This window comes from Monodon monoceros, unplaced genomic scaffold (genome assembly GCF_005190385.1).
Source record: "Monodon monoceros isolate NGI ecotype Baffin Bay Population unplaced genomic scaffold, NGI_Narwhal_1 Super_Scaffold_18, whole genome shotgun sequence".
Lineage (NCBI taxonomy): Eukaryota > Metazoa > Chordata > Mammalia > Artiodactyla > Monodontidae > Monodon > Monodon monoceros.
The window spans coordinates 32,507,059-32,520,623 of record NW_021703774.1 but is presented as its reverse complement, the minus strand read 5'-3'; the positions used below and the strand labels follow the sequence as shown (position 1 = coordinate 32,520,623).

Sequence of the window (13,565 nt, the reverse complement as noted above, 5' to 3'; positions counted from 1 at the left end):
GGTAATTTGGAAATTCACTTCAGCTTCTGAAGTCTTCTCATCTTTGTTTCCCAAGAGGTGGATTTAAACGCATTGAAAGGATGGGAAAAGAATGAAGACTGGTAAGGTGGCTGTTAACAAGTAGTGATAGTAAAGCAACAACCTTGTGACCTTTTTTCTGCCGTGTGGCCTCACCTGTTAATAAGGACTGGACTTTTATTAAGTTGTATTGTTTTATTGACAATGCATGCATCATATCTTTCGACTTTGAAGGCTCTCTCACGTCAAAGGAATTAAATTATGTTGTGGAGGATTTAGCTGGAACACGTCGGGTGTTGGCTGAGGGTGGTGAAATGCCTACTAAGACATGAAGACTTTGGCCACTAGTTTCATCCTTGGGAACCTGGTGTTGGCCTTCTATCTACCTTTGGTGGTGACTTTACCTAAAACACTGGCCATTCCTGAGAAACTGCAAGAAGCTGTGGGGAAAGTTATTGTCAATGCCACAACCTGTACTGTCACCTGTGGCCTTGGCTATAAGGAGGAGACCGTCTGTGAGGTGGGCCCTGATGGAGTGAGAAGGAAGTGTAAGTCTCAGCGCTTGGAATGTCTGACCAACTGGATCTGTGGAATGCTCCATTTCACCGCTCTCATAGGGCAGGAATTTAAGCTGAGCTGTCTGAGTTCAGACCTCCTGGAGGTTGGACAGGAAGCTTTCCGATTCACCTGGAGACTTGCTCGGGGTATCATCTCGACTGATGATGAAGTCTTCAAACCCTTCCGAGCCAGTTTCCACTTTATAAAGTTTCAGTCCGCACAGGAGTATGACTCTGGGACCTACCGGTGTGATGTGCAGCTGTTAAAAAACTTGAGACTTGTCAAGAGGCTCTATTTCGGGCTGAGGGTCCTTCCTCCTAACTTGGTGAACCTGAATTTCCATCAGTCCCTTACTGAGGATCAGAAGTTAGTAGATGAGGGCCTGGAAGTGAATCTGGACAACTATTCCAGACCTCAGCGCCCACCGTGGAAAGAGAAGGTGACCATAGCTGTGGGGATAGGAATTGCCAGCGGTGTGACTGGTGGCGCGTTGGTGAGCATCGCCCTGTGCGGTGGACTGAGGGTGATCCACAGCAGTGCCATCCTTGAGACCTTACAAACCTTGCTGCCGAAGGGCTGGCTGCTCAGGAAGCCAAGCTAGCTTTTCAGGGGAGTGTTCTGCCTGCCTGATTGTGGATTAACTAAGAGGGGGGCTTCCACTACCAAAGGAGTGAGTGGGGGTTGTGATGCGGGGCAACATCATGGTAGCTGTGGGCAATATTCCCTAATTCTGTGTCCCAGATGGATCTCTTCCAGATCTTCCCTGCCCACTAGGTGCCCAGGAAACCTGACTGCAGGCATCTCCCTGCTCCTGGGAAGAGTTCTGTCTTCCAAGTTTGCATTCATTTTCTACCCTTTACAACTTGTATGCTTCCCTACCTTGATCCCCCTTCTGAGCAGTATAATCATGTAGAAGGATATAATAGCTTTTCTAGTGAAAGTGTTTTTTTCCTCTTCAATAAAAACAATTCCCAGTAGCTGTTTGGAAACCTAACCTTTTCTGCCCTTTAGTTTAAAATTTCTTGCAGTTGTTTAAATTGTCCCATGATCAGTCTGGTTTGGGGTTAAACTTACACCAGCGTTTTTAGAATAGACATTGAACATATCGCTTTGTTGGGGGCATATGCCCATTTGTGGCAGAGCCGAGGGTGTTAGTAATGACTTCTGACTCAGGTATGTAAGAGACAGTCACTAAATGTTAATAAATTATTTGCACCCCTTATACACTCCCAGGTGAAACCTTTGTGCTCAGTGCTAAGTTGAATTCCTGGTGAAACACTGGATTCTTCAGCTGGTAGATTGCCCCTGAACAGTTCCTAGGCTTGCTCCCTGTTCCTGTCCTTCTAGCTCTTTCAGTGCCCTGAAGCTTGTGCTGCTGGAGGTTTCTTACAGCAGCCAAGGCCCCGTAACGGAGGACTAGTACCTTCCTTCCTCAACAGGAAATCCAATCTTAAGACCTTCAGAGGCCATTCAGACTGTGTCTGAGATAATTGGCTTGGCTTGTGGAACTATCAGGGAAATTGCTCTTGGGCAGCCAGCTGAGCTAATTCTATATGAGAGAATTAGCATTTCTTCCCCTCACTTTTTTCTCAGCACAGAGGAAGTAGCAGAAACAAGACTTAGACCAGTGGTTATCTTCTCTGGCCGTGTGTCTGAATCACCCGAATGAGCTTTTGAAAAGATTCCTGAGCCCTAACCTGAGGATGCTAATTCAATTTAAATTATGACCAGTGGATCTCTGTTATTTCTTCTATTTTATATTAAAAAAAAAAGTCCAACCCATAGAAAAGTTGAAAGAAAGGTTTGATGACATCCACAGACCCTTTAACTGGATTGCAAACGTTTTGCTCCGGTTCTCTTCCTCTCTAAATACATACTGATTTTATGTGAAGCACTTGAAAGCTAGTCACAGACATTGTGACCTTTTACCCCTAAATCATGTATGCATCTCCTAATAAGGACGTTCACCTGTATAACTACAATGACTTCATCACACTAACAGTTTCCTAATGTTACAAATAGTTGATACTTCATTTCTCCCAATTTCTAAAATCTTAGAACTTTTAACTTAATGTTTGATCTAGGATCAAATGAAGGTTCACGTATTACATTTGATTATTATTTCTCTTAAGTCTTATTTTACAACAGATCCCCCACTTTTCTTTTTTTCATGACATTCATATTGAAGAGGCCGTTTGTCTTGCATAGTGTCCCACAGTTATTTCCTCACGATTAGATTCCTGAGGAATGAATCTTAAACATTTTTGACAAGAGCCCAACGAAAATAATATGTACTTATTGCATGACCTCGGGAGGCACAATGTCAGGGTGACCCATGGTTGATGATAAGCTTGATCGTTTGGTTAAGGTGGTGACTGCCAGATCCCTCCAGTGGTGTACCTGTATGTGTTTTCCTTTTGTAATCTGTGGAGTGATGCTTTGTGATTATCTGGTTTCTAAAAAACGTTCACAAGCGTTTTAGAATCCATTCATGGTCTTTGCCTTATTATTACGTGCTGGGGATTGCAAAATGATGGATTCTTTAAATTCATTTTTGTATTTATTACCCTGCATTTTTCTGTACAGAAATGCTATTCTTTTTATTCTTCTGACGTTTCAATGAATTCTCTTTTTTATTCAGTGAATTATATATAATCCATTACTGTTGTCATATTTTTGCTGTTCAGATTGTTCCCAGTTTTGGCCAGAAGTCCCTTCAAGCCAACTCCTTTGTCCTTTTGGTGTGGTCCCACTTGACTTTGAGCATGTCCTTGCTATAGCAAGATGCCTCAGATGCACATTTGGACTTTCCTTTCTCCAAACCTGAATCTCCAAGGGAGATTCTCCGAGGGACTGTGTTTCTCCAAGGGGCTCTTGTTCCTTTTAGTGGGGGGAGTAGTATTTAGAAACCATGGTCTGGGTGCTAGATGTGCTCATTGCCACTGGGGAGTCACTGCTTCTAGGCTGTTTGAGTGTCCTAGGTATATGTAAGTCATGAGTTCAGAAGCATCTTTGTTTTTCAGAAGTTTTGTAGGTAATTCTCATATATAGCGAAGGTTGAGAACCACTGGCTTAGACTCATGCATAGGGAGTCTTTAACTATTGCTCTTATCTTGAAAAGATCTTAAAATTTCCACACACCCTATCACCCATTCTCTCTACCTCAGATAGGATGTTACTCAGAAGACCTGTCGTGTTCCTGCTATTGACTGTGTAATGGAGCAAGCTAACTGAGCCTTATCTTTGAAACACATGATTGTGAGGATCAAATGAGATCCTGTGAGTAAAACGTCTCTGTAAACTGTGAAGGACCAGACACGCATGAGTTGGGAAATGTCACTAATGAAGCTCATTACTTCAGACTTGGACACTTTGCTGAAGCAGTCAGGAGAGGGCTTGCTCTGCTTTGAGAGAGGACTGTAAAACATTAATATTACATTGCCGAGGAGGGTTGAGGGGTACAGTGTTTCCCATTTTACAGATGGAAAGACTGAGACCCAAGAAGAGCTAAATAACTTCTCCGGCATACTGTTGTAAGACGGTAGTCGAACAGGGGATGGAATACTGTACAGCTCTAGGTTTACAGCCCTCTGTGCATTGGGCTCTTGAATTTTGACTCTGAGGATGTGAGGGGATTGAACAGGGAAGAGAACAAAACCCCCTCAGATGTGTTAGTGCAGACCAAAACCCAATTTAGTTCTGTGAATTCTGTGCATGTGGTCTGCCTCTGGAGGATCAAGGAGATGCTGCCTGGACTAAGATTTGGGCTCCAGAGTGGCCAGCGCTCCCGATGAGGCTGTGTGGTAACTACCACTATCTATGTGGCCCCGTCAGGGGCTTGTTGTCAGCCTGGGCTTCTTGTGCTGAGCAGGCCCTGGGCACACAATTCAGCACCGAGTAGTGGGGCCTCTGCTCGCCTTGCTTTCCCTCTTCCCCGAAGAAAGCTGTCAGGCTCAGTCAGCACGGAGCCCTACCTGCTTTGCACCAAAAGAATTGAACACTTACACAGCTGCATAAGTGTATCACGCATCTCAGGTGTAATAGAAGGTGTGATAAATGTTGAATGCATGGTAGTGTTGCAGCTGGAAAATGTGACTAGAAATTCAAATTCTTTTGGTTGTTGTGAACAGAGGCTAGAGGCACCTTCTCACCAGGTGGGGGTCACTATGTCTCCGCGGGGAGACGACTTGTACTGTTGAGTCAATACAGGTATCCCCCGCTTTTTGAAAGTTCACTTTCCATCACTTTGGTTTTACGAGAAACCTACGTTAGTACCTGTTTTCGCTAACTGAAAAGAAATCTGAAGGGTTTTCACTGTTTCAAAAAAAAGGTAATTGCTTCTTTGCTTTTACACCATTTCAGCTTAACGAAAGATTTCATAGGAACACTCTACTTTTGAGGAGCGGGAGAAACCTGTACCTCAAATGTCTTAAAGATCAGGGAAGCTTGGAGCAGTACCATCAGATGAGCACTGTTTACTGCCCATCCTGTTAGGTAAAGCCAGCCAGCCTAGGAGAATGCCTGCTCTGCTGAGGCCTGCCTTAAAGTTGCTTGGCCTAATTTTTCTCCCCTCCCAGGACTGAATGAAGCAATATGGACCGTGTGTTGTGACTTCCTTAGAGGTGACTGTGTGAAGGCTGAAGGTGTTGGGTAAAAGCCTAGGGTTAGAGAACAGGACAAGGAGATACTCTTTAGTCTGAGGATAAAAACACCCACAGCTGGTGCCAGCTGCCTCAGCAGGTTGAGAAACCGTCTTTATTTAAGAACTGCCTCTGCCACCAGAGTCAATAAATAACTACCATTATAAGAAGTGTAAGAGAGACAGACAGTAGGTCAGTGGGAGCGGGTCCATTTTAACAAAAACTGAGTTAAGTCAGTGGTCCAGTGAAGCCCCAACCCTTGCCCACCTGTGAGCTTTTCTAAGCTATGCAGGCCCTGGAGGGGGTGGGTCAGTTGGAGTCTGGGGGCCAAAGCAGGGTGCACCCCATCTGAGGGCATGAGGCTTCCTAGGGCTCTGGGGAAAGCTATCAGACCCATTTTTTTTTTTCCTCTCCAGTTTCGCTTTATTGTCCTGCCTTCCCAAAGCCTATGACCATATATACAGCTACCAAGCACCTCTTTCCATGGAGCTCTTTGAAGTTCCTTAAAAGTGCCCATCTAATCCCTCATGCCACTCCAGGAGCCTCTCTGGCAACCTTGCTCATCTCCAGGATGAAGCCCAGGTTAGGCCTGAGCCAGGGAAATAGCTACACCTATGCCTCAAACCCAGGTTTGAGGATACTGCTTATCCCTCCGATACAGAGGAGCCCAGTAGGCTGTTGTATTCTGAGATCAGGAAGCACACAGACCTCTAGCTGGAGAAGAGATGAAGGGAGTGAAACATTCTAGAGCCAGCTCGGGCTCTTGCCCAGAGTAGACTAGCCTGGCTCCTGCGACTGCCAAGAGGCAGCAGTGTATGCTGGGAAAAGTATGCCTGGGGTGAGCCTTGCCCCGTAAATGACTGTGACTGCAGTCACTGCCCCCTGCATGCTGCAGGGGCCCCAGCGGGCAGGAGCTCCAAGACTCTTCCTGTGCTGAGCACCTTTTGATTCCAAGAATCCCAGCCCTGACGGACACTTGCAGCGTCCCCTCCAGTCTTCACCTACCCTAGACCCCAAGACAAACAGCTGTCAAAATTTCTCAGAGGTCCTTACAAAAGGAAGAAGCCTCTCAATTACTCAGTCCAGGGTCTCCTTGCAGATGTTTTTTCTGACGGCTCTCCTGTCATTCTATCAAAAAGAGCCCCCCCACCCCATGGCCCTCCTGTTCCCTGGGACCACCTGTATCATTTGATTCCCTGGATGAAAGTAGGTAACCCAATCGCGCTGGGCCCTGAGACTCCACCTGAAGAGAGCTGCCCTCCCCCCAAGGGTGAGGTATACATCTGGGCTGTTGGAGCAACCAGGGCTGGGGCAAAGGGCGCTATAGGCTGAGCCCCAACATACGCAGAACGGAGACTTTCCCGAGCCCTGAAGCGCTGCCTGTCCCTAGTCCTCAGGCACTTGCTGGCCACTGAGCTGTAGGGTGAAGTACTGGTTTGTGGCTGTTTCCCCTTGGTTGCCTGTCTGGGGCTTGGCGTGTGAGAGGGGAGAGATCCAGGATCGAGTCGTTACCACAGCAGGAGCGAGCCTCAGCGCATGCGGGCAGCGAAGGCGACAGTCAGGCCTCTTGGGCAGGAAGGGGCTCTGAGAAGCTGTCTGATCTCTTCTTCTGCCTCCACACCAGCTCCTGGGCAGCCACGTCACCAACAGGCTGTTCCCCTTCACGTGCCTGCGTGTCCTCAAGCCACCTGCTGTCTTATTCAGTCTTAATCAGCACTCTGCCTGAGTCTTGGCCTGCAGGAACATCCATTTTAGTCCAGCTCTGTGTCCCCCAAACAAGTTCTTCCTGCACGGGGCTTACGTTTTCCTGAGGCTGAGTTCTCCTAGTTAGAAAAACCCTTCCTGGATTTCCCAGAGGGTCTGTCTGCCTCCACAGAACTAAGACTCTTAGTCGTTCTCTCTTGCCTCAAGCAAGCTTAGGGGCGGCACTGCCAGCTGCACGGGTGAGTTCCTGTGCCAGTCCAGGTCAGCCCTCTTGGCCCAGCATCTAGACACCTGTCCCTTTGCTGCTCCTGCCGCAGCCGAGGCAGTGAGGAAAGAATCGGCTAAACCCTGGAAGAAGGTTTTCTACTTTCAGCATCCCCTTTCTGATAGAGCCTGGGTACAGGCTAAATCACAGCCATGGGGGACCAGGATGGATGCTAGGCCAAGTTTGGGTCCCTGCAATGGAAGAATGGTCACTCAGCTGAGCCCCCAGCACCTCGCATGGGGGTGAAGGATGGGAGCAGGTGAGGAGGTTTTGATTGGAGGGCTCCAAGGAGGCAGTCCTGGGCCAGGGGCAGGCTGGTAGGTTCAGTGGTGGCAGGGAGAAGGCATGTGAGCTTACATTTTTAAAAAATTGTAGTGGGTAAACACCAACATAAACCTGCCCAGGAAAATAGAGCAGGACTTGAAAAATTTAAAAACCATAACAAAATAGAGCTCTAACTGTAAACTACAGAAACCAGGCTCAGGGGGCCTGTGCCCTACAAGATGTCCCGCTGCTCCTATATGTGAAGGGCCACCTGTCACAACATAGGCTTTGGAGTTTCCTGGTTGTGCCGCCACTGCTGCCTGGATTTGGGGAATCCCTGCCCTTGCTTTGGCCTCTTTTCTTGGAGCAAGGGCAAGGGGAGCAGGGGGCTTCAAGCCAGCACTGCATATTGAGGTCCCAGCAGAAGCTAGGCTCAGAAGGCAAAGAAAGACTGGGGTCTCCTGTAGTCTGCATGCGCCTTGGGTTGGGACCCAGCCATGCAGAGCACCCCACCATCACCCACCCGCACCTCTTGAAGCAGAATTTTCATAGCCCAGTGCCCTTCTTAACCACCTTCTTAACCAGGTCATAGCCATTCAGCACTGCCCCCTTCCTCTGGGTAGACAAAGAGCCTGGGACAGGAAGGTTGGAGAAGAGTGCTATCCCAGCCCCATCATTGACAGGCTGTGTGACCTGAGGAAGGCCCTGCCCCTTCCAACTCTGTTACCTCATCTGTAGAGTGGTGGCTTGGGCCCAGTGAGATCTAAAGCCTCTTCCAGCTCTGACGTGCTGTGACTGGTAATACACCCAGAGCGCAAGCTAAGATGTCCCATTTATTTACCCCTTCATCTTCTGGGGGAATGCAAAAGAGCATCCGAGGCAGCCTGGGGGACGAGTCGCCATGTGGCCCAGGGCGTTCCTGCGAGCAGGTAGGGCCGCATTTACCCTTTGCCCTTCTCAGAAGACTCCTGACTCCAGACACACAGAATTACATCTGCATTCTGCTGGAGGAGGACGGTGGAGGCACTCCTGCCTCCTACTCAAACCCGCAAGGGACCGTGCAGGCTGGGGCTTGGTGCGGTGGGGGACCTGCCCAAGACAAGCCCTTTAGTCACCCAGCCACCTGTAGTGGCTTCTGTCACTCTGGGGTGACAGGGTTGGGTTGGCAGTATTGGCTAAGAGGGCAACGTCACCTTGATTGTGACTGTGCCTCAGGCCAAGTCTGGTGCCCCTTTCCACCAGGAGTCTCAGCTTCTCAACCCCTCTTAGCTCCCACCCAGCAGTCGGGAGCGTTGCCCCCCAGAGCTGCAGGGGCTCAGGCTCCCGGCCTCAGACACCAGAGCACTGGTTCTCAGCCATCAAGGTAGGTGGCAGGGGCCTCCAGGGAATTATCCAGGACAATGTCAGGGTCCAGCCGTGCTGTCCTTTAAGAGGAGAAAGTAGGAGAGTCCCTGGTCCCCAGGTTTGGCCCTCTCCTTAGACTGAGAGATGCTGCTGTTTAAGCTTTGTCCCGTTCCTGTCCGGTGTTCCCGGGCTTAGGACTCCGCTCTCTGGAGCAGAGTCCATATGCGGTCCCAGAGTGCTGTCTCCGCTCATGCGCAGATGCCTGTTTAAACCCCCTTCTTCCTGTAGGCCTGCCTTCCATCCAGGCACCCTAGAGGGCCCAGGCATAGGGTTCAGTATCATCATGGAAGTTACTGTCTGGTGCCTCTTGCTTTAAAGAAAAAAATTCCTCGCATGGGTTCTCTCCTGTGGCAGAATATGAAATATCCTACCTCCTACGAAAAGGGCACTGCTTAAAGTAGGTATTTAAAACCAGTCATTCTCAGGCACAGTGTTGGGCCACCTTGGCATTGGGAGGGGGCTGGGGCCAGCTGGCTCTGTCCATCGGAGGTGGGTGTCCAGCTGTGGCAGAGAGGGAGGGGTGCCGAGATCAGAGCTCCAGGTAGCCTATGAGGATCAGTGTCGCCACGGAGTGACAAAGGACGGTGCCAGGATGTGGGACTGGACAGACTGCTGAGTTCTCCACCATCATGCTTGTGCCTGAAACCAGCAGGCGGAAATGGGCTGAGTGAGCTGGGCCTGGGACCTGCACATCCCTGTCCCACCCTCAGGACAGAATCCAGACCTTTCCTAAGGAGATTCACGGAGGGCTGGCTTCAGGACGGGGAGGTGTTCTCAAGCCCTCCTTCTGCAGTGTTTTGTAGGACCTTTGCTCTTGTTCCCGTGAAAGGAGTGTACTTACCTCTCGGCCCTCAGGGATGTTTGGGAGTGGGAAGGAGGGGGCAGCAAGGGCAGTTCCAGGGCTACTTTGCACTTGGTTCCTGCCTGCCTGCTTTTTTCCCCCTTGGGGACTGGCTGGGTTGGGGTCTGGCTTGGGTGGGAATGATTCCTGCATCAGGCATCTGGATGGACCCTGATACTCCTGAGGGATAAGGGGAGAGACAGCACCTCCATTCCTCACGATGTGGACTTCTGCCGGGACCCCGTCCCCCCCTGGCCCTGTGGTCCGAATCTGCACCAGGGCATGGCCAATGTCTTCAGGAACCGCAATTTCTATCCAATTCTTGCTGGTGAGGTGGAGTGTGGGGGTCGGGTGTAAGTCGTTCTGGTACAGCATCTGTGGGAAGGGGGTTAGCCAGGCAAGAGTTTCCTTACACCAGGACTGATTCTCCTCTTCCCTAGCCCCAGGAATGGGAGGAGCCCATATGGTTCTGGGCCCTCGAGGTCCTGCCTCCTCACCCCTCCTGTTTCCTGTTGACCAGGTCCAGGATCTTGAACAAGCTCCCCACTGGGACGAGAAAAGCTTGCAAGCAGCTGAACTGGTTCTGCAGACTCCTTAGACCAGAAGGACCCAGACTTCACCCAGTCCATCGCTGCCCCCTTGAACCCTGTCTTTCCGCAGTCATACCATTTTCTTCTAGTCGCCACTACCTGCTCCCTGAAGAACTGCTCATGGATTTCACGCCTCTCACAATCCCAAACTCTCTGCTTACATCTAACTCAGATCCTTCTGGCTAGAAACTGCAGCTCCCTTGTGTTTGCCAGAAATACAAGTGAGCTCTTCCTCAGCGTTCAATGCCTGGTTGATCCCTTCCTTACCTTATAGCCTGTGACTGCAGACTCATTTCGGAGCGGGACCACAGGGTCCCACTTAATACTAAGACTGGAGCTCGAGAAAGTCCAGGAAATGTTGCCAGGGGGTCGCCGTGGAGCTGCCAGAGGAGGGAGAGAGTTGGGGAGACTTCCCAATGTTTCCCCACCACTCACCCCCTTGCTTTTAGCCAGCCTTTTTCTAGATGTCTTTCCAAAGCAGTTGTACCCAGAACATTCTGTCACCGCTGCCTGAGAAACACACTCCAACAAAGGTTGGAGAAAAGGGAGGCACTTCAGAGGCCATGAATTCCGTTCCCTCGTTATTATTAGACGTGCTGCCTCGTTTCTGTCCTGCCCAGGGCTTGTGGGCTGGAGCATTTGTCTTTCGGGGAAAGAGTGATCCTAGAGGCACCGCCTCCAAAATACACCGCTCAACCCCCACCCAGGCTGACGGACTCACGGGGCTTCACGGTCGTGGCGTTGGCGGAAGGGCTGGCAGGCCCAGTGCCGGCGCGGTTGTAGGCCCGCACAGTCACGTGGTACTCGGTGTTGTGGTGTAGGCCGGTGACCAGGGCGCTGGTGTCTAGCCCCGCTGTCCTCACTCGGTCAGCAGCTGCCTCTCTGTCCCCGGCTTTCCAGTAGCGGATCTGAAGGGGTCAGGGGTACCCTAGGGTCTGCAGTCAAACCCAGGACCTCGGGGCTACCCTGACCCTGGCTCCGGACACCTGCATCCTGCTCCTTGCTGGTGCTTGCAACTCAGCCTCAGGTCTCAGGACCTCGACACTAGATCATGAGCTCCAAGAGGGCAGGGACAAGTTACTGTAAGTGGCTGCTCCCTTCTTGGTGCCCAGCAGAGTGCCCAGTCCAACGAGAGAGCTTAATACGCGGGCTGAACGAGGGGGCGGGGGTGTGGGCACTGACTCAACCCAGCGATGGCCTGCTGAAACCAACCCCATTTAATTAATCAAGGAATCCCGTGGGGACTCTGTTAAAGGCTATGAAACGCATATTGTACTTGCAAAGTAGTCCCCCAGCCCTCACTCCAGCAAGCTTATGAGGGCTGCTGAGTAAATGCAAACCCATGGTCATAGACCTCGTAACACCAGGGCCTTCTAGATATTCTTCCAAATCAATGGCAGAGTTTGCAGCTATCTCCTCAGTGGGGCTCGCGTAACCCATTGTGCTAAAGCCCAGAGCTGACTCTCCTGAATGGAACTGACAACATCACTAGTATGATGATTCTCCCTTAGACAATGACATTTCCTGCTTGCCCTTCTTTCCCTTCCTCTCGCTTTTTCTCACTCTCCATCCACCCCCACATGTACCCCAGTGTGGAGTCACCAGTGGGCCCAAGTCTTGGGTCAGAAACTGCTGGGCCCAGAGTTCCTCAGGGACAGGATGAGCGGCTGGTACACAGAGGAGGCCATGCTGTTCCCTGCAGCCCTGAGGATGCCAGGCTAACTGGGCTCTGGCATGAAACGGGCAGGCTATGCCCCTTCCAGAACCTGCTCCTCCTCCCCGGGGCTCCCACAGCGTCCAGTGCCGGCTCGAGCCAAGCAGTAACTTCAAGGCTGTCCACAGCCATCAGCTAGAGGGGCTTAGCTGAGCTTGCGTCCATGGTGATGCCTAGACTGCGTGCTGTGTGCCTGGTTAGTGAATGAGTGATTCCAGGAGGAGGACTAGCAAGCCATGAGGTGCCCCCGCGCCTTGACCCCCCGACCCCTTCCTCTCCCAGCCCAGGTCAGTGCTCACCTCGTACCCCAGGAGGATACCATTCATGTCCTGCCGCACCGGTTCCCAGGTCACGTTCATCTCTGAGGATGAGACCCCTTTGGCCCAGACCTTGGTAGGGGCCACCCTGGGCTCTGGGGACCGACACAGAATGGGTTTGGATTCCCAGGCACTCCCTGTACCCTACAGAGCAGCTGCCAACTGGGACTGCCCTCTCTTAGGATTTTATAGAGCCCAGGGTTCAGGGTGCAGAGCATCCCCCGGGGCCCACTTCTCTTTCCAGAGAGCCTTCCCTCCTCTAAGCCTGAGGGGAGACGAGGTAGCGAGGGCTAGGAAGGAAGCCAGTGGCTTAGAAGCCAGGTGTCCTCTCCACCCCATCTGCGGAACCTAGCAGGGGTGTGAGGAGCGCTCCCCCACCCTACACCCCGTGGACAAGCTGCTGGGGTGGGGATGCCGCATGGGCCCCGGGGTGGCCCACCTTCCTCAGCCGAGTACACAATCGCGGTGAGGCTCTCAGGCCCATCCCCGCGGTGGTTGTAGCTGCGGATCTTGACCTCAAAGGGGGTGTAAGGCCGGACGCTCTCGTTGCTGTAGACGAAGTACTGGGCATCGGCGCCGGGCACCCGCGCGGTCTGCCAGCTAGTGCTGCCCTGCCTGCGGAAGGACAGCAGGTAGCCGAAGCCGTCTCCGTTCTGGTACTCCCGGGACATGGGCTGAGGGGCAAGAGCGTGGCATGGGCGAGGGGCCGCGGCTGCGTTTCCCTGCCCGTCCTCCAGCCCCACCCAGCCTTCACCAAGAGGGGTGGCCCCAGGACTGCGGTGGTTCCATCCTGCAGTGGGTACCAGGGGAGGGGAGGGACCTTGTCTGCTCTGGAGTCAGGGCCGTGCAGTGGCTCTGTCTGGGTCCTCTCTGCATGCTGCTCAACTCCTGAGACGAGTCCCACCAGGTGCGGGTGGGGGTGAGGGTGGTGTAGAACTTGTCCCCCCAGAGAACTGGAGGCATGGTCCTGCCTCTGTCCTTGCAGCTTACCGTCCAGTTGACAATGAGCTCTCCAGGGGCTCCACCACCTCCTCTGAGACCTGAGGGTGCCACCGAGGGGGCTGTCAGGGCCAAGGGACACAGACAGTTAATGGGCAGTGAGGGAACAAAAGCTCTGAGTCTGAGACCAAAAAGCATCCTAGGACAAGGACACCCTTCCAATGGGCCCTGGCTACATGCCAATAAAATGGACAACCTAGAAGAAATGGACAAATTCTTAGAAAAGTACAATCTCCCAAGACTGAACCAGA

General features: G+C 51.7%; 2 protein-coding genes across 2 annotated transcripts in view; one reads left to right on the top strand and one right to left on the bottom strand.

The window, feature by feature from the left end:
• The first annotated feature begins 296 nt into the window (after positions 1–296).
• Positions 297–3,184, top strand: TMEM81 (transmembrane protein 81). The gene has a single exon (XM_029228722.1). The coding sequence runs from the start codon at positions 347–349 to the stop codon at positions 1,175–1,177; it is 831 nt and encodes a 276-aa protein (XP_029084555.1). The 5' UTR covers positions 297–346; the 3' UTR covers positions 1,178–3,184.
• A 2,128-nt stretch (positions 3,185–5,312) lies between these two features.
• Positions 5,313–13,565, bottom strand: part of CNTN2 (contactin 2) — a 31,965-nt gene continuing 23,712 nt past the window's right edge. Inside the window, exons 17-23 of the mRNA XM_029230653.1 lie at positions 13,306–13,376; positions 12,755–12,989; positions 12,298–12,410; positions 11,006–11,192; positions 10,552–10,664; positions 9,901–10,069; positions 5,313–9,492 (exon numbers count right to left, since the gene is read on the bottom strand). Coding sequence (XP_029086486.1) covers positions 9,383–9,492; positions 9,901–10,069; positions 10,552–10,664; positions 11,006–11,192; positions 12,298–12,410; positions 12,755–12,989; positions 13,306–13,376 — 998 coding nt within the window. The 3' untranslated portion in view covers positions 5,313–9,382. The remainder of the gene's footprint in view (positions 9,493–9,900; positions 10,070–10,551; positions 10,665–11,005; positions 11,193–12,297; positions 12,411–12,754; positions 12,990–13,305; positions 13,377–13,565) is intronic.

Bases quoted from the DNA above. Each gene is read 5' to 3' on its own strand.
- TMEM81 (XM_029228722.1), top strand. From the start codon at position 347: ATGAAGACTTTGGCCACTAGTTTCATCCTTGGGAACCTGGTGTTGGCC.